The 20917-nt window shown below is 49.2% G+C and overlaps 1 protein-coding gene across 10 annotated transcripts in view; it reads left to right on the top strand.

The window, feature by feature from the left end:
* Positions 1-20917, top strand: part of PBRM1 (polybromo 1) — a 1258882-nt gene that overhangs the window by 93299 nt on the left and 1144666 nt on the right. For all 10 annotated transcript variants that reach the window (XM_069643172.1, XM_069643175.1, XM_069643176.1 and 7 more), the window contains one exon: positions 12138-12254. In XM_069643172.1, coding sequence (XP_069499273.1) covers positions 12138-12254 — 117 coding nt within the window. The remainder of the gene's footprint in view (positions 1-12137; positions 12255-20917) is intronic.

A 20917-nucleotide genomic window follows, 5' to 3' on the forward strand; every position in this document is an offset into this window, starting at 1 on the left:
GCTCTGAGGGAGGGCGATCCCGACTGCTAGAAGGGAGGAATGAAGGGTAGGGGGCAGGGGCAAGCAGAAGCCCGCCTGAGCAACTGACAAGACCCACAGGTCCTCGGTATGGTCTGCCACGCCTCCCAGCGAGACACAATGCGCCCTCCCACCGGGGTCTCGTTTGAGCGCCGGAAAACCTAATTTAGCTGGTTTTTCGGTGGCTGTACCACCCGAACCTGAGGAGACGGCTGAGGAGCGAGATAAAAACCGGCCCCGTTGCTGACGCTGACGGGAGTTTCCTGTTGGAGTATCGACCCTATGGGTCTTCCGATCCAGAAACCCCCGAAAACCAGAGGAAGGGCGAGGCTGCGAAGACTTCCTCACCAGGACGGACAAGGACTTGACAGTCTGAGTGCTGTCCTTCGTCTTGGTCAGTTAAACATCTGTGGATGAATGAAAAATCTCTTTGCCGTCAAAAGGCAGGTCCAGAACTTTATCCTGCACCTCCTTAGAAAATGTTGTGGCATGAAGCCAAGCCTGATGAGGTGTCCACGCCAAGCATGAGGCCCCGAGTCGAGGTGTCGACATGATGCGCCGCAGCCTCAAGCATATCCTGCGCCAGAACCCTAGCATCTGACAAACCCGCTTTAAAATAGTTTATCTGCGAGAATGAATTGCTCAAATTCCGTCAGACCTTTCCACATTTTCATATTCGCCCCCGCTAACACAAGTTCCGCGTTCGCTTGATGCAACTGCAGGGCTGAATTAGCAAAGATCTTCTTCCCCAAAAAGTCCAGAATCTTGTCCTCTTTGGCCAGAACCTGGGCTGCCGTTGTAGATGACGCTGAAGCCGGTCTGGATTGTAACGTGGCAGCTGCCACCACCGTGGAGGAAGGGGCCGGACAAGACGCTAAGGCTACCTCTTCAGAAGAATAAAGCCTATAACGAGCGTCAATCTTTTAACAATTAGTCCAGAGTGTGGTTTATCCCAGACCTTTCGGACCTCGGCCAAAACGTCCTTCTGGAAGAACGAGGTGACAAGGTGAATGCCCCAGAAAGCACCCCTTCCTGGGGAGCGGGTGCCTCGGGTACTGGAACATCCAGAAGACACATCATGTCCATCACACGGTCATGGAAGGCTCTAACAGAGTGGGGCTGCTTCTCGCTGTCCTGATTCCCCTCCCCCACCCCCCCCTGTGTGTCATCCTACACATCCGGGTCAAGCTTCGTCGCATCTGGCTCTGCTGAAGATTTGTCCACTGGAGACCAGGGAGGCAAGGGAGGGAGAGCTGGTGGCGGGCTGGCCGGTAGAGGCGGAGCTGGCGGAATCACTGGTGCTGCGACTGGAACCGACGGCGCAGGGGGGCATATTTCCCTAAACAAACCTCGGAAATTGCATAAGCCTTTGAAATTTTCTGAAAAAAAGCGTCCTTCGCCGACAGTTTAGGCGTGACCGGAGGAGGCCTCTCATGAGCGGAGTAGCTCCAGGGGCGTAAGGGAGAGGGCTGCCAAGAAGGCCCTTCACTCGAATTAACGTAGATCAAGGGTGCAGATGCCGCAGGGAGCGAGACGGGGTGTGGTAAAGGCATCCGAGCGTTCCAGTCATATACTGGACGAAAAGGATGCGCACAAGGAAAACGATGATCACCTGAAAAGCCCACACCTAGCGCTGATGGTGTAGTTGTAAGGGAGGTATCCAAAATGGCCACCCTAGACTTGGCGGGTACAGCCAACATTTTCCTAGCACCTGAGGAGAACTGCGACACATGTGGGAGTGAGTCAGTGGTCTTCATTTTAACCATGACACAAGGAACATCGGCAGAGCTGGTTGTGTGGCCTAGGATGTTTCTGAGATGCTATCAGCCAAATTAGCCTCCAATGGAGGGACCTCGACCACGCCGCTAACGGAGGGATTCCAGTCAGAGACCTCACTCTGTGCCCCCTCAACAGAACTGGTCACTGCCCGAGCAGGAGCGATGAGGAGTACACCTCACCGACAAGACCTTTACAGGCCTCTCAGAACTGTCGGTCACCTTAGCCTCCAACCGAGGAACCTTGGACCCGAGCCCGGTAAAATTCCCCTCACGAGGGGCCTCGAACCTTAGTTTGGTACAGAAAACGTCCGCAGAGGCCTCAGGGTGTACCCCAGTGTCTGTATGGTAAGCTCCAGACAATGAGACCTCGAAGCAAGCTCCGGTACCCACCGCCACAGTAGAACTGGGCCCACAAACAGCCCCCACAGGAGGGGCCTCAGATTGTAATCCGATGTCATTGGGCCCCTTACGGAGGCCCTCGGAGAAAACTCTGGTACACTTTTTAGGCCTAGAAGGAACCTCAGGGTAAACCCCGCTAACAGAGTTTTTAAAGCTTCTACCGGACCGGGAAGACCCCGGGAAGGAGTCCCCCGGCTGTGGTGCTCTAAGAAGTAAAGAACTTACCGGGTATCTCTTTTCGTCGATGAAACTTCGAAAATGCGGAGGAGGAGTGCGCTGAAACACCTCCTCCCACTGCTCCAGACGACGTTGAAGCGCCCGGACCGAAAGGGAATCTCAGTAGAAGCATGAGTCCCAACGGTGGTCCGGACCCAAACACTCTAAACAAAGAGGATGGGGATCCGCCCTGGCGAAGCATCGATCGCAGGAAGAACAATTAGGAACATCTAACTGAAACGGCATAGTCGGACTACTACACGACCGCTAAGCCGGAGCAGGAGAGAAAGACACTGGAAGGAAAAAATCTCCAAAAGATGCAAGTGCGTCCAGTCCCGACTTGCGGAGAAAAGGACCGATGGGCGATGTGCTGGGCGGAGCTAAGGAGGGCGGGGTTACGGCTGCGTGCAGAACCCCGCGTAAAAAGAGAATGACACATTTTTGAAAAATGTTATGCTTTTTACAAAGTGCTCCGGTCCTGTCCCACAGGACAGAGGAATGTCCCCATAAGTATGGAGGAAAGGGGACGGGACGTAGGAGTATTACCAGTTCTGTGCAAATCTTACCCAACGACGACTACACCGCAGCTTGGAAGATTCTTTTATCCCAATCTTGAAGCCAGGGAGAGCGGTGCAGCATTGCAAATCGTATCGCCCAATATCTTTAATTAGCACTGCAGAATCCTCACGGCAGTCTTAGCGGATAGACTAAAGAGGGTAGATGCAGTCGGGGCAATCGACTCAGTTAGGTGGGAATGGTTGCATGCCACCTTTTTAGAAAGCTTTGGAGTACGAGAGGGGTGTATGGGGTGGGTGTGGATGCTTTATTGTACGCCGCTAGCGAGGGTGTGGATAGGCAAATGCATATCGTGGCAGTTTTCTATATGAAGAGGCACAAAACGGGGATGCCCACTGTCCCCTATGCTGTATGTCTTGGCCCTGGAGTAGCTAGCAGTATTTCTAAGCGGGTGTTTAGGGACACAGGACTCCTGGTGGATGGGGTACACTATGGGGTCTCGTTATACGCAGACGGTATGTTATAAGTGTGCAGCCCAGAAGATAATATAGCATCTTACATGGATATGCTAGATAACTTTGCGACACTGTTGGTAATATTGATCACTAGGACAAAATCCTACAATTCGCGCTCTGAAACTCTTGTGTACGAGCGTGATATAAATAAAATTTCAATTCAATATTTCCGTTAGCAGGATGGGTTGGAGTGGAGGAATCCAAGCTTCTGAGCCTCAGGCTGCACTGGAGAATACAGGCATTCAGATATCTAGGGGTTAATATTTACCATGATACGAAGATACGATACGAAGAGAAGCTACCCCTTTCGGTGATGGGCAGAATTACGTTACTGAAAATTGTCACCCTCCCCCCGACTCTTGTATCACTTCCTGAATGTTCCACATCTCATTCTGAAGTCTTTCTTCAGGGAGTTGTGTACAGTAACAGGGAGCTACATATGGGGATCTGGCAGGCGCAGGTTGGCCCTAGACACGTATGTAGGGACTATGAAGATGGAGGAGTACGGCTCCCGCATTTTGAGCTCTATTATTTAGCAGGACTGCTGCAACACGTAGCGGGCTGGTTGGCTGATATAGAAACAGTGGAGCATGCACTCCCCTGAGCGGGGACGGCACCCTATTTATTGAGGGAGGTGTTGTGGTTGGGGAGGTACAGAATCGGGTCCCCCCCTTCACCCCACCCTCATCCCCCCCAAACCCCTTGTCTCTTACAGTTGGGTAGGAAGATCTGTACCAGGACCTAAGGTGCTGATAAAATTGGGAGCACCCTACTCTCCTCAAATACCCCTGGCAGCAATTTATGGAAGAGACCCTGCAGACCTAGTGCTGATCAGGTCGCAGTTGGAGGACAAAGGGCTAGGGACGGTCAGGGATTTGCTCTCCCCGGCGGGGCTCCTGGACTTTGAAGAGATGGAAGGGTTTGGAGTACAGAAAGGACAGCTTTTTGCATATTTCAAAATGGCACATGAGGTGCGGAGGAGGATAGCATACTTGGACTGCTGTATGACGTATCGGGCGGAGGACATGGTGTGTCCAGATTGTGTCTGGGGCTGCTAGCACCATTACAGAAGGATAACACCAAAGGGAGGTGCAAATGGGAGTTGGACATAGAGAGCTCACAGAATCTGAATGGCCTATGGCACTGTTAGATATTAAAGTCACAAGGATACTAGGCTGAAGCTGACCAGTTCTGTGCTTCACAGGGCCTATGTCTCCACACTGTATCTCCCAATTTCTAGGCTCAGGGGTGAGGGTGTGGCGAAGGTGGGCCAGACATGGTGCACATCTTCTGGACATGCCAAGTGATTCAGGGGTTCTGGCGAAAGATGGAACTAAGGCTCAGGATAGGTGGGGTAACAAGGTATGTCTGGTTGTCGGAGGCTTGTTTGCTTGGGTTGTTTACACACCCCAAGAGTGCCAAACCATCGAAAAGATTGATGGACCTAGCCTGGGTGTTAGCAAAAAGGATTGCCCATAGCATGGAAATCACAGGAAGGTCCATGCATACGAAGGTGGTGGGAAGATCTGTAATGTTGGTCCGTTGTCAAAGCCGCAGTGTGGTATTAGGCTTGTGGATCGAAGACTGGAAAGTTCGGAGAATGTAGTGGCCTGGAATGCCTTTGTGCACGCATTGTTTAGCTCACCAGACGATAAACCTCCCTGAACCCCCTGGTTGGGTGCGGTGGGATGGAGGGAGTGGTAGGACTTGGAGGAGATGATTGGATGGTATAGAAGGCGGGATGTACTGGACTGGAGGTGGAGGAGAGGGGCCCTGGTGGGACTCCTGTGGACTGTAAGTCGTGCGTTATTAGTTTGTTTTGGTTATTTCCGGGGAGCATTGGTGGGGGAGGAGTGGGGTTAACAAAATGGGTTGACACAGCATAATAATTGTGATACTGTGATGGGATGGAATGTATGCAAAATAAAGAAAAAGAAGAAAAAAAGCCACGGCAAGACCTGAGTGGAATTTTTGTCTTCAACAGTAATACTTTGTATACCCTGCCCAGGCACCAGAGTGCAGGAAACGAGGCAGGCGTCCAAAACTCTGCAGGCCTTTGTCCTTCACCTTGCCTGAAAGGGGCCCAGTCTCAATGGGGGGCTGGCTGTCCTGATTGGACAGCCAGACTGCCCCTTTCTGCAACCTGTGAGGAGAGATAGCAGATGTTTTGCTGTAGCTCCTGATAAATACTCTGATCCTGAAATCTGCTGACCGGTTGACCACTGAAGCGTAAAAACCAAACAGGAAGATGAAGGAAGGATGTATGTAGCGATTTCCAGTGACTGCAGAGCCTTCTGTGTAACCGGAACCTGATGTGACCCTTCCTTCCAGTCGATCTGTGGGTCCCAAATGCGATGACTCCTACCCAGAGACTGGTGGGACCCACTAGTCTCAAGAAGACCTGCGTTTTGAGCCATCCCTCACATGCTGCGACCTTGCTGGGCTGCAAAACCCCCAATACCTTGGGACCTCTAGCTATTGTGAGGTGGGTTCATTGTCTTCTGAAGTCCGAATCCGTCTGAAACATTGGTGGCCCCCTCGTGGCTTTCCCGAGAAAAGATTCAAATCTCTGAAGTCCCCTCAACCCGAGGGCAGGACCGAGAGAGTGAAGAGAATCTGAGCAGTGAAATTAGTTCTTCATCTGGCTGCTGTAAAAAGGCGGCAAATTCAGAGCCACGACAATCTGTGAAGAAGCTTTGCCGGAAGTGTCCACTGAGGACTGCTGCTGCAAATTCCCACCCAGTGTCCAGTTCTTTTGTCTCCAGGTCAAGAATCTAGGGACCAGGTCCTGTGCTGCTGAATCCTGAAGGCATCCACTCCAAAGCTCTTCTTTTCTCCTAAGGTTCTGTATGGGCTTGGGTAATACTTACCCGAAGTCTGGTGTGCATCCTGTGAGGCTGAGTGGGTGCAGTGTGTGGTTGGTAGTTTTCCCATGCCTCTTGCCCATGCCTAATACTGGAATGCACATAGAGAGCTGTAAAGACTGTAAGGGGGGGGGGGTGGTCTGTACTCCTGCTCTCTATATGGTGGAGGAGAGGAACCCAAGCCAAGATTCTCTATTGTTGGTAGCAATGGACGAGCAATCAAGGCCTAGCTTCTCAGGAGGTGATGCGGGCTGGTTCTTAAGTACAGCGTAGTCGCCAAGCACCCACAAAGGAATGTCCGTACACTATTCGTTAAAACAGTCTTTATATTATTAAGGTTCAAGGTTATATACACAATCACAATAACTCACTTTGTGCTCAGGTAATCTACAATGGCAAATATATACAGTTCTAAGTGATACCACAATTACCATTAGATCTCATTAAAGTGCATCAACTATACTCTGGTCAAATGTCTCACACGATCAAATTAATAAAGGCAACCAACAATAGACATAGGAGGAAAGCAGTTGGTTAGAACAATAGGCAGAATACTGGCCCTGTTACTAGACACAGCTCGGTGTGGAGATCTTCCCCTCTTCCCCCCCCCCCCCTCACCCACCTGGGCAACCTGTAAGATAGATATACCACAAGCCCAGTCCATATATTGTTCAATGAGTCTTATTTCCTTCTACAATGTTTTGACCACTGCAGTGTACCTGGAATAGCACGGTTCGACGAAGGGTCGTCGACGGATCCTTCTTGAGTGGCTCCCTTTTAAAGCAGGAGCCACGGATCGTCGATCTCTCGTAGAAAAGAGTGAACAGCGGTGAGGTAGCAGCTCTGGTCCTGGCGGTGCTCGGCGACGACGAGTCGAAGACGTCCTGCAAGGAAGTTAGTTCAGGACCGCAACGAGTTTGTGAAGAACTGTGGCCCAGCAAGGTCGTTGAGTCGTCCGGCGACTCTGTGGTCTTTGGGTGGCGGGAAACCCACCGGCAGTTGCTCCTCGGCGCGTCGACAGCCTGGCCTTCTCCAGCGGGATATGGCGGTCGGCGGTGTGGACGAGCGCGTCCGTGATTCAATTTGACTTGGGCAAAAGGAGCGTTGCGGCTCTAGTCGTCGAAGGCACAGCGTCAAGCAGTCCCTGCTTCTGGGCAACTAACTTCGACGGGCCTCCATCGGTTATAGCAAACCTGCGAACCCTGGTCGACGACTGTGGACGGCTGTCCGGTGCTTCTCTTAGTTTCTCGTCGGCGGTCCCCGTCTCCGGCTGACAGTCTTTCGTAGGCTGACTTCGAGGGTGCTTCAGCGAAGGTTAGCGGTGCACGATGGTCCCTCGTAGCTCGGGAAGATGGCGCCTAACCAGACACAGCAGCTTTCAGATCGATGAAGTAGAGCGACAGCACTACTTCACTTCCAGTAGGGCTTCAAGGTTAAGCTTCAGTTTCAATGTCAGTTTCAACTCCATATTCTGAACGATTTCTAGCAGGGAGAGGCCCCCAGATATACTAGTTGATCTCCCATTCATTCTGCTGGGTCAGTCAGCCAATCAGGCGCACAGTGCATTCAGGCCGTTCTTCTCCATCCAGACACTCACAACACAGAATGTGGATTCGGACAAGTACCATGCCATTCAACACTCCACACTGCATTCATACCGGTTTCGGGCAGGGCTGTCTGTCATTGTGTCAAACACCAGATACCAGACATCCACAACAAAAAGTGTATATTCGTCACACACTCCATTCACCCAGGTCCCACCCACAGGTGTACCCACAACATACGGTCGTTGGGGAAGGCTACGGCCAGTGTGGTTGGCCCCTCCCCACACTACCATATATGGAACTTCCACCCAACCGCCAGTCAGGGGGAAGCGACAGAGTCAGTGTTTCCTGGGACTTTGGGAAAACCATGTGGGCCATCTTGTCTCCATCAGGAGTCTACTGATTCCAATGATAGGGACTGGGTATCCCAAAATGGAGGATGCTCAGGGCACCTGTCAATTCAGCACGGAGCTGCCACCAGCCCGTAACCTGCTCTGTGGGCCACACACAGGTGCCCGAAAACATACACTAGGGGCACAGGTTTGTACCCCCACCCATGGGTGCCATAAGGGTATCCCATGGGTCTGTACACCAAACCAAAAGAGAGCGCTGCATCGCCAGGAGTCCCACATTAAATCCTGCGTGGATAACCCTTCAGAACACACGGTAAAAAACAGCAAAGGACAAGGATACGGACGCCCTGTCCCTCTGATGCATTTCCAGCATCACAGGAGCCTCTTCGGAAGTCCCTGAACACTAACTCTGAAAGTGAATACTTTTTATCGAAGATATCCTTTGGAACGTTGACATTCCTGCAACTGAAACCTATCTTAACCTGCCTAAAGCTGGCATCTAGACCACTAGGGTCCCTCTTCTGCCTCTGAGAGAACTCCTGCAATCGACTAAGGAAGGACTGGATAAGAAAAGTCTTCTGTCTCGCAAAGTATAATAAGTGAAAAAGTACTTATTTGCTGAAAGAGTTAGTGTGGTCACTGTATCTCTGTGAAAGAAGTTGTTACAAAGTGTCCTTAAGTTATTCTTTTGAGTTGCATTGTGCCCTCTAAAAAGTATATAAGTTGCTAACTTTGAATGGTGTTCCTCCCGTTCTGAAAAGTAATAGGAGTTGGTACTGTTATTTATTTTTAAATTTGTTTATTGGCATTTCTTAACATTACATTCACAGCATCTTTATCGGCATAACTCACCAATAGTAGCATTTGAACATAAAATACAACAAAACACAAACTGTGGTAGTCTCCGGTGTGAGGTACTTAATCCAGCTAGGTAAATGCGATGGGTGCATGGTGGGTGCAAGTGAGACATCAGAATGTGCCTCGAGACGTGCCACTTTTTTCTCCAGTTCTTGGACCCTGGCTTTCAGGTCCGACGTAGTCTCAGTGGTTTCTTGTAGACCTGCTTCTGCAGTGGACACACTCTGTTAGGTTACGGGCATCCTGGCGCATCAATTGCATGTCAGACTTGACCTTGTCTATTTTGGTGTCGAAAAACGATCTAAGTGCTACTATAGCTTGCAGTACCTGGGCGTCCTTAGTGTTGCCCGTGGTGGAGGGTGGCTCCTGTTGTGTTGGGGCCTCTGGCTGCAGCTGCTGCTTGGGTTTGGCTGCCGAGAAGGATTCCATTATCAACGGCTTAGATTTATTTTTGGAAGGGGACATGTCTGTTAGAGTATGCAGGAGTGTTGCGATGGTGTCTGATGGGGAAGGAGTCCCTGGGGTGCTGAGAGTGTATAGGTCAGTTGCACGCGGTCGATAGCCTGAGAGCGTGCGTCCAGTCAATCATACACCTACTGATCTTGTGGTGAGCCACTGCGATCTAGCCTGAGGGTGTCCCGATTGTCCGGGCACCCTTGAGGTATCAGTCAGCTGTGGCAGATGCTGGCAAGGTGGGCGAGTGGTCAGTGATCGTGCCCTCTGTCGATCCGGTTATCTCTGGGACCGTGGAAGCAAGAGTAAGCTTCCACCTCTGAGTCGTTCCAGTGGCTCAATGGGTTTGCAACTACTCGGCTAGGGTGTCTGTTTCGTGTGAGTGCGTGATCATCCAACAGGGCAACCTCTGAGTCTGCACCCTGTTGATCCGATCAAGTATGAGCTGAGTGCCCAGGCGCTTGCGTGGCAGCAACCAGCGGTTACGGGTGCCAGTCGGGCGTATGTTCAACAATTATGGCCCAGTAGTGGTCAAGGCGTCCCTGTCTGACCACAACACCAAGAGAGGTCTGCACGCTCCTTTGTGTGATGCCCTGTTTCTGGCGTGCACCCAATTGGCTTGGCGTCTGGCTGAGAAGCGTGCTCCTGCGGGTGTTCACATCAGAGCGCCAATTCCGTTCAGTGGTGTCCATGCCGCAGCGCTAAAGTGGTGGGGGTCAGGCTGGAGGCAGGGGAAGGCGGATGCCTACAGTGTCCCCGAGGCTGGATATAAAGCCGGGGTATGAAGCGGTGCAGTCACAGATGGTAATATTACAGTAGGTTGCAGGGTGGTGCCCGGAATTATGAGTGGATATGTACCGTCCTGGCAAAGCAGTGCACGCGCAGTTACTCTAAAATGTTGTGATCCTGAAAGGGGCGGGAGCACAATGTTGTCGGGCTGGGGCCCGATCTGTCCTCCTGCCGGGGGGAAGCTGGCAAAAGCAGGATCCTTGCGCCTCTCTTCAGCCGGTCTCGCCACCCTGCCACGCCTAAGGCGGCGAGTCGGGAACGAGACGTACTTTCTACTTGGCCTGGTCTCCAACGGCAGGGCTCTCTGCGGCCCTGCCTGCCTCCAGCGTCGCAGCTGCAGCCGAAAACCGGTTGTTGCCTGCCCCGCCTGGGCTAGCAGATCCGTGCCGCAGGCTACGTCGGCAGTGCAGAGGGCTCCTCTGCTTTGGGGGATCGAGGGCTCCCGCTCCCAACACCCATCCACCAGGAGTCAGTACTTCGTGGGTCGCCACACGTGACACAGTGGCCCTCTCCACTGCAAGTAGGTGCGGGCGCCCTTCCAGGCAGCTCAGCGGGTTCAGGAAGGGACGGGGAGCCGGTTGCAGGGCCCCTCTCCGTGCGCGGATCCCGCGTTCACTGGGCTCGTCGGTGCCGGCATACGGCCAGGCTGTCCCACAGTTCAAGGGCAGATGCGGAGACAAGTCCGGTATGCTGCCAGTTCTATGCAGGCCAAAAGTAGCTGGTCATTGGAATTATTCCACTCAAGCGTCCTGGGAAGCCATCGGCAGCATTTTGCAAATCGCTGGGGAGCCCTCTGAGGCAGTCGCTGCAGCAGCTTTTCAAGTCTGTTTTTCGTTCGAAAGCACTCCGGGAGGTGGGGGAAGGGGTTTATCCGCCAGGAACTGCGTTCAGTTGGAAAAAGTTGTATCTTTATTCACTGCAGTAGGATCGAGTTCAGGGTCATGGACGGGAGCCCAACAGATTTACGTCCTCATGCCATGCGCGCTGGCCACGCCCCCCCTTGGTACTGTTATAATTGCTTAAATGAATGAGTGTAAAAGCTTACCAATAGGGTTTACAAGCCTTGAAACACCTTGTCATTCTTAAAATGTAGCTTTCCCTGCTCCGCTTTATACAGATCTAAAACAGCCTTTGGAGTTAATGCTTGTCTTATGAGTTGCTTGAAGCCCCTCTTATAAGTATATGGTTGCATTCCTCGAATGTGTTGTTGGTTTGACTCGCCTTGAACTGCTGATGGTTATTCTCAATACGGTTATACTTTGGGTTGTAACCCGTAAGTATGGAGTTGCTTTTTATAATTGTGTTTCTATATAATGTGATAGCACTTATTTACCTAAGATTTACCTTGGTCTGCTTATATTTAAATAAACCCCTTATTTTCACAATGCATAGTGTTTCAATGTTTCTTCTAACCATATGTATGCTACAATTTCTTTGTACCAAGCAACAGCCCTCTCTTGCTTCTAAGATCAGCCTGGCTGCCTGGCCTACGCTACCAAATGTTCTCATGTGGTACTAAGAGTGGAGTATTGTATTGCCTCAGATATGGTTTTATGAAGCCCTTAGTTGGACTATAACACCAGGGGTAGTCAAAAGTAGCAGCAGGGAGCAGTTGTTGCCGTTTATCTAACCACATTCTGCTAGGCTGCCAGTAGGAGCTAAATCGCTTCCAGTTTCCAGCTATTTTTAACCCTGAAGGTGTATCTTAATCTCTCATTTGCTGCATGTAAGCCAGGTTTCTTTTGGTTGTTATAAGCTATACCTTTTAATGAATATGTTTGTCCCTAAAGTACATAATTTCTTTTTCTCTCCTATACCCTCCAACCTTCCAAAGCTGGCACCAGCTTATCTAAAGCCGATTCTTGAACAGCTGTTGGAAGCTGTTGTCACTGCCACTGACCCTACCGGGCGCCTCATCTGTGATCTTTTCCAGAAGCTTCCTTCTAAGGTGGTGAGTATCTTGCAACATTTTATGTATTTTAAGTATTGCCGTAGGAAGATGAAGATCACACCAGCATCTGGAGTTTGTAAACTCCAGAACAACTCTGGAGGATATTAAACTGGTGGCGAACTCAAATGCACTGTACCGGGCCTGTTAATCACCCTCACCTGTTCAATCCACAGCCATATGGCACCACACATCTGCCCCTCTTTTACCAATACCAATGGCTGTATGATTGTAGGTCCTTTACCTTGATGGCCCCTAATTTAACAAGCCTTTGAAAATTCCCAACCCAATTCTCATGCGTTAACCTAATCCAATCCTTGCTCTTGCCCTCACAGAAGGGGTAGTAGAAGTAGATGGACTTTTCGTATCTAGATTGCCCAGTTGCAACCAACCTGCATATGATTAATTCTGGTACTGAAATCTGGAGGGTAATGGGACCTCCCACAGTGGATGATGAAATAACTACTGAGTCCAAGAGTGAGGTATTACTGAAGGCAACAGTGAGTAGTGCATCCACATGGCGGAGCCGAATTGTAGTCTCTAAGCAATTTAGAAGACTCAAAACAGTTGATAACCTGGAAACCCTTGCTTTAAAAATGTAAAGCCCACCAGAACACTGAGGGGTTTAGGGGTGAGCAGTGAGACAATATAAATGCACCATTCTGGAAAGAAAGTTGCAGACGAGTGTGCTGCTGTGGAGCGATTTACAATGGTTACTGGAGGGCTGCTCTGCGGTATTGTTACTGCAGAGCAATGTCTTTAGATTGTGCAATTTACAGCTTTTCAGGGGCATGTTGACACTTGGAAGCGTTGGGCCGTGCAACGTCAAGGGTCCCTTTTTAATTTTGCCGCTGGTTGTGGTGTGCTGGCGAGGTTTATAGTTACCTAAGGGCTGGTGCTTTGCAGATTTGGTGATGGTTGACTGCGTTCCTTCTTCGGATCTGTAATTCTGTAGCGAAAACGGAGAGAAAGTGGTCAGCATCTTGGAATTCGGGTATGGGAGGGGGTATATCTGGCAATCATATGGGAACATAAAGAAAGGACAGAGTCCGGTGCCCTCCTAACTGTTAGGAAAGGTTTCTCTTTTTGCAACTTTCCGTCCATAGTTCTTTGGAACCCCATACTTTTTGCTGGTTTGATCCCATCCTGACTTTCTGATGGAAATAAAGCCTTCATCTTCACATCCCCTGCCTTTTGCTAATTTTTAATGGGGAACTGATGGGTAAGATTTTCATATTCATGATAAACTTCCTGACCTGTGTCAACCCCAGAACCTTTTGCTAGACTGGTCATTATTTTTCCCAATATCTCAGTGAGTGGGAATCTTTTTCCACACTCAGTCTTTTACTGTTTTTATGGGTGTCATTTTTAAGACTCTCCATAGTGTATTTTAAAAGGTTGTCCTCTTTGACAACTTTTTGGCAATTCGTGCCTGTTGTTGTTGGGTTGCCCTAGGGGCTCCCCTTTTAACTTTCTCTGGCTAACATTGTGAGAACTACAGTTCCCAAGGGTAGAAGGATCTTTGAATCCCTTTTACATTGTATAAAGTGAGACTAGCACCCCCACCTTATGTGGAGTGCTGGGAAGATACTGAGAATCCCCTTTATCATTTTAAATGTAACATTTATGTTAGAAGGACAAACCTAACTTTAATGGCTGGTGGCAGTCAACCTTGTTTATTAATTCGGTGCACCTGTACCGCAAGCTGTTTGCACAGCCCCGATAAAGGCACCATTGGGTGCACATTTTACTGAAATGGCCCGGTCTTTTTTTTTTGTCACCATTTCAGCGTTTGTCCTTTCTCGTTCCTTCCCCTGACATCCGTGGCGGGAAATACATTTGTGTGAAATTTATCTTTGGTGGGAATTCTGTGGATTCTTCGCCCAGGCTCCAGAGTCTTTGCAAGCAGGAAGCGAGGGAGGAGTCCAAAACTCTACAGCCCTTTGTCTTCCAGTCTGACTGCGAGAATCCAGTTCAAACTGGGCAGTTGGCTGTCCTGAAAGGATGCCAACCCCCCAAGTTTGAATGTTGCAAGGCTGTTTGATTGGTTCCTGAAGAAAAGTCATATCCTGGAAGCTGAAGAGGTAGTCGACCACTGGAGCCTGCTTTAGCCCTTCCTTCCAATCGATCTGGTGACTCCTAAAAGGACGACCCCGACCCAGATCCTAGCAAGACCACTAGGCTCAAGAAGACCTGCATTTTGAGCCATCCCACGCCATGCTGCGACCTTGCGGGGCTGCAATACGCCAATGCCCTCGGACCTCAAGCTTTTGTGTGGTGCACAGTCTTCCGAATCTGGCTGAAACTTTGTGGGCATCCTGCTGGATCTCCAGAGGCACGATTCAGGTCCAAGGAGTCCCCTCACTAGAGTGATGGACCTTGCAAACAATGAGAATCCAATCAGTGATATTCTGTCTACGTCTGTGCTCCTGAAAAGGTGCCAAATCCATAGAGCCGTATCCAGCCACAAGGAAACTCTTGCCTGGAGCCTCCTTCCACGATCCCTACTGCCAAAGTCCTGTCTTCTTGGCAAAGGCATCCATCAAACAGGTTTTTGGCTGTAGATCCTGAAGTCTTCCTGCTGCAACTCTTCTTCTGTGCTGAGGAACTATGTTGGCTGGGGTATTTTACCTACCTTAAGCCTTTGTGATTTCTATGTAGCTTGGTTTTTTTTTTTCTGTGATTAGGAGGGCGCTCATCCATTTCACCCTTGCTGTTAGTCAAGAATTTATGTAGTAACACTGTGTGAGAATTCACAACACTTGTCCTCTTGGTATTAGTTGTTAGGCATGATTGTATGCAGTATCCTGTTGGAGACTGCACCAACCATGTCCTCTTGGCAATAGTTAACCCAACCTTGTACTACAAGCTGGTAGTGACTGAGCAGTCAGGCTTATCTCAAGAGGGGTCAATGTGAGCTGTAGAGATACCACACAGATTCACAGTGACAAGTATCCAAATACAAACTTGCACTCAGGGTTTCTTGACTAAACAATTATTAATTTATTTAATAGTCAGTTGAATAAGCCGTCTTTAGAAGGGAGCAATATATAGGTAACTCAAAAATATACTTCTGAATACACTCTGTTTCTTTAAATCAGCAAATGCCCATTTGGGATGGCACGCAGTTTATTCCTTAAATAACTAGGACACTGTGGACATTAATATATCACTGGCACATATAGAGCAATACTGAGCTTGGTGTGAAAGAAAAGGTTTTTGGGAATGAAAACAAAGGTTAACAAATATTCTTAAGCATGTAAATACTTTTTTGAACCTTCCAACGTAAAGTAAATTAACCTTTTCTTGGGGGAATGGCAAAGCACAGAGTCAGAGGTAAGAAGAGTCTTTCAGGGAGCCAGGACAGCTAATGTTAATTGAACAAAAGTCTAGGTGAGCTGAAGCACTTCTTGCAGGTAAGTAAAAGTCTTGCACAATGTTTTAATAGTCTTTGTAGAAATAAAGAATCACTTTAGGGTCCACAAGCTGGGAGGCTTGTGAGGGGCAAAGCTGCAAGCAGCTCTGCAGGAGCAACCAAGACTAGTCTCAACTGAGAGCTAGCAAGGCTACACAACAAGAGGTAAGTCCCCTTAGTTTTACAGTACATTTGGTTAGAAGAAATTTAGTTCCAGCTGGCTTCTGTTTCTGTGTAGGTCTGCAGATCCTGTTGTTCCTGGGCCTTAGTCGTGGGAAAAGAGGGCGGATGTCTGGGTGCTCCTGCACTACGAATGGAAAGTCAGCGGCAGCAATGGGCAAACTTCAGATCAGCGGCACTTGGCGGTTTCAGCTTCTCGCTCCTTTCGCAAATAGCACCACTGCGGTTCTCGGATACCACTATGGACTTTCGTATCTGGGGTCCAGCACTCGGTTGAGATGGCTCAGGCTTGGTCAGTCCTGCTTCCCGAGAGTCAGGAGGATCTTCCTAGAGCTCGGGTCCGACTTAAAGACACCGACTTGATTCTGGTGTTCCTCTCCCTGACAATCAGTTCCTACAACAGCAGTGGAAGTACAACCAGCTCCGAGAGGATTTCCAGTGTAGTGGTCCCAAAGGGTACTGCACACAAACTCTTCTTAACATATCTGGAGAGAGTGAGACCCTTTTTCCCCACACTCTCGTGTTTTAATGTGATTTTGTACACTGTTTCTTTTGGTTGTGGTGTCTGACGAACTCCATAGGCATCATCTTTTACATTGTGTCACATAGCGCCTTCAGTGCAGCGGCACAGGGAAATCTTCCAGATTTCCCAAAGGTTTAAATACCTTCTCAGGTATAAACTACTGTTTCCCAGAACAGTAAAGTAAAAATGACTTTACTTCCATTTGTAACTTTCTAGACCCAGCACACACTATCTTACAATCAGGTGCTGGAGGGGTTACTAACTATCCCCTTTGTCTAGCTGCTCATGTAACATTTTTATGTTACCCTTTACTCACTAAATGGCTGGTGGCAGTGGTTTACTTTTAACTACCGTGCTGTGCATTTACCGCGGGCTGCGTTCGCAGCTGCAGTAAATCACCTAAGGGTGCCATTTGTGTCAAAATGGCCCGGTCTTCTTTTTTCACCATTTCTTGTGGAAAGGTCCTTCTTGAGATTTACTCTGTGTGCCAAACTAGGTTTGGTCCCTTTGTTCATTTTGCCTTTGGCGGGATTCACGAGTGAAGCCCGCCTCTGGCTCCAGGGTGTCTGGTGGGTGCAGGAAGCGAGGGAGGTGCCCGAAACTCCCTGTGCTTGGTCTCCTAGGTGACAGAAATACACGATTAGATGATCGGCCAGCTGGCTGTCCGGCAAGGACAGTCTCCCTGCTGGGTGACTGACCGCTAGGCTGGAATTAATGGGAGCAAGCTGCATAACCGGTGAGGCTTTTTGGCTTGGAAGGCAGAGTCGACCACTGGACGAAGGAATCCGAAGAAGAACTTGAAGAGGATGTCGGCTGCAACTCCTGGACCGTTAGTTTGCCCGGTGAAGCCTGCTGCTGTGCTGAAACTCCAAATTCGTATCGACAGAAAAGCCCCCGCAAGGACGACTTCTCCCTTTGAGTTGTTGGGACCATTCAACTCCAAAGTAAGCCACCTGGACATCCTCTCGAAGCTGGTCGAGTTTCCACTGCAGTCGCTGCTGGAACCAGATAGCCAGGGAGAGGAACACCAGTTTGTGTGCATTGCTTTTAAGCTGGCCAAGAGCTCCAGGAAGATCTTCCGGACTCCCAGGAAGCAGGACTGACCGAGTTTGAGCCCTCTCAACAGAGTGCGGGACCCCAGATGCAAGGAAAGCCCATCTCGACATCCAGGAACTGCGGTGTTGCTATTTGCGGTAGACACGAGGAGCTGAAACACTGAAGTGCCACTTGTTTGAAGATTGCCAGTTGCAAGCGGTGACCATCCCATCCCATTGCAGTGCAGGAGTCCTCAGAAGTAGCCCTCCTTGTCCCCACATCTGAGGCCCAGGAACAGCAAGATCTGCAGAGTTGCACAGAAACAGAAGTCATCTGCTGCACTTTTTCTTCAACCTAAAGGTACTGTAAAGTCTAAGAGAACTTACCTCTTGTTGCGTAGCCACTCACCCTCATTGGAGACTTGCTTGGTTGCATCTGTAGAGTTGCTATCAGCATCTCTACCTCACAAGCCTAACCAGCTTGTGGCCCTACTTTGATTGCTTCTATTCTACCAAGACTTTTAAACATTGTGAAAGACTTTCTACTTACCTGCAAGAAGTGCTTCAGTTCACCTTGACTTTTGCTAACTTAAACATTGGCTGGCCTGACTCCCTGAATGACTCTTGGCTCCTCTGTTTGTGTTTTTGCCTTCCCTAAAGTAAATGGTTAACTGACTTTGCATTGGGGGGGTTATTGAAAGTACTTACCTGCTTAAGACTCCTTGTGTGAATACTTGTTTTATTCTGATCCCTCTTTTCCTTGCCACTCTAAGAAAGTCTGAATGCAAACAGTGATATATTAATGTCCACAGCACCCTAGCAATTGATGCCACCTGAGGGTGTAGGTAGTGTATGTGAGCAAAAACAAAGCGGTGATGACTGGAAGGTTTAGAATGAATCTTAACCACTGGCGTTGCTCTGGGCAACCCTCCAGACCACTGTTCTTTGCCTGCCAAGCCATTACAGAAGGGGAAAGACCATATGCAAATCGGGATTGGCCCCACCCCAAAAGGGGCAGTCCAGCCCGAACTGCTATGTCCCTTCCCTTCTGCACGAGACCACAAGCATCCCCAAACATGTTTCGCCCTTGTTGGGGCTCATCAGTGAGGAGTAGCTTGGGTCTCCAGGCCCAGCAGGCACTGGACCCACGTCTGGGCATACCCGTCCCACTCCGGGTGACCAAATAAAAACAAAGAGGTGATGGCTGGAAGGTTTAGAATGAATCTTAACCACTGGCGTTGCTGCCCAAGACCCAAGCTACTCCTCACTGATGAGCCCCAACAAGGGCGAAACATGTTTGGGGATGCTTGTGGTCTCGTGCAGAAGGGATGTGCCCTAGCAGTTCGGGCTGGACTGCCCCTTTTGGGGTGGGGCCAATCCTGATTTGCATATGGTCTTTCCCCTTCTGTAATGGCTTGGCAGGCGAAGAACGGTGGTCTGGAGGGTTGCCCAGAGCAACGCCGGTGGTTAAGATTCATTCTAAACCTTCCATCCATCACCTCTGTTTTTGCTTTGGGTAGTGTATGTGAGCCATCCCAAATGGGTATCGGCTGATTCAGAAAACTAAGAGTGTATTATTATGGAATTGTATTTGTGTATTGCTTAAAATGGCTCCCTTCTGAAGAAGGCTTACTATAACTGACTGGTAAATAAATTAATAACTGTTTACTCAAGAAACCTTGTGTGTAAGAGTTTATTTGAAAACTTGTCACTGTGAATCTCCTACAGCTCACATTGACCCCTCTTGAGATAAGCCTGGCTACTCGACCACACTACCAACCTGTGTAGTACAGACTTATACCAAAGGTTGGGTTCCTATTGCCAAGAGGTCAGGGTTGTTGTAGTGCACCCAAAGGGTACTGCATACAATCTTGCCTAACACCATCTCCCGAGGTCCTGTGACTTTCCAGAGCTGCACAGCCCCAATACCAGGAGACCGGCAACCCATTTTAAGTGCATTGTCGTGGAAAGACCGAATTCATCCAAGTCTTTGCTGAGCTCTCAAGGACACTCCAGAGACACAATCCAACTTGTTCAAGCCCCCTCCACAGAGTGTTTGATGGCAGGAACCGATGAAGATTGACCGGGCGACTCGCATCCTTTGTTGGTTTTGCAGGAAAGGCACAAAACAGCAGAGTGACCAGTGAAGTTGATGAAAGCTGTGCCAATGGTCCTTCGTCGAGACTGCTGCTGAGCGATCCCGTCCATTGATCTGCCTTTCGTCATCCGACCAAAGAATTTGGAGGTCGGTTCCAGCGCTGCTACATCAAGGAGAATCCAGCCACAAACATTTCTTCAAACCATAGGTACTGCAGGGAACAAGGTATTCCTTACCTTAATCCGAAAAGTCGCTCCAGAGAATTGGAGTGCATGTAGAGGTGTCGAGGGCAGCCCTCTAATAAATAATTTCGCTTTTATATAGCGCTACAAACCCTCAGGTATCGGAGCGCTGCTTATTATTACCCACGCGGTGTGGTGCTCATTTATTGATCTCAAAAGGATGAAAGGCTGAGTTTTGCCCTGCCGGGATTCGAACCTGCGTTAGCAGGCTCAGCACGGATGTCGTAGCGAGCGCTCTACTCGCTGCGCCACTTGACCTCCTCTCTTACCTCTGACACAAGCCATTGCTTGTGTCCCTTTAGCGAGTCCTTTAACAGGGTCTCCAACGTTTCTTCTTGCATCTTTTTCCTAGAGTTTAGAAAGTATCCACAGGAACTTTTGACTTCTGCTTCTTTTGAAGACTTTAAGCCTCTCCGAAATGCCTTTTAGTGACGGTTGCGTTTTGGACTTTAAAAGCCTCACTGTGCGAAGAAACTTCCTCTAGAAACAGAAACTTAAGCTCTGCTAGTATAACAGTAACCAACTATTTTCTTTCCTAAAAATCACTATTTTGTATGGTTTTGTTGACTCATTTCAGTTACCATATTTCTTTGTGGGTTCACGTTATTACCAATAATATGGTAGACCTATCAAACTCTGCAACAATTGTAACCGCTCAGCAACTACCAACTAAGCAGTGGCCTTTGATAAGTATTTAAAAGTGTACCTATGTGTTTTGGTTTACTGTGCTAAGTATTCAACAGTGACTCTTGTGTAAATATAATAAATCTGTATTTTAAACTAATGTATGTGGAAGTGTTTATTTTGGATCTTTCCTCAAGGTCGTCATTTTTCGCCACCACTTTCTTGATTGTTTGCTGAAGAGTGGCTACCTAACGTTGCAGCACCACCACTTTCATCCTCCCCCTTTCCAATCCTCGGTTCCGCCTCAGTCATACGCCTGCAGAGTTTATCAATTTGTACTGTAGATACATCCACTTTACATGTTAGAGCATCTATTTTGGCCCCTCGATTGTCGCTGCTGTTCTTCAGGGCCACTGATGTCTGGTTCAGGCAGAAACGTCCAAGTGAGATGGGCCTGGCATCTCAGCAGGAGCGGGTGGTGGTTGATCTGGCCTAGCAAACTGATATATTTTGGCCTGTTTTTTTGGGTTACCCATACTGGGGTGACGGC

This window comes from Ambystoma mexicanum, chromosome 2p, assembly GCF_040938575.1.
Source record: "Ambystoma mexicanum isolate Mex_15411 chromosome 2p, UKY_AmexF1_1, whole genome shotgun sequence".
In the NCBI taxonomy this organism is placed as follows: Eukaryota; Metazoa; Chordata; class Amphibia; order Caudata; family Ambystomatidae; genus Ambystoma; species Ambystoma mexicanum.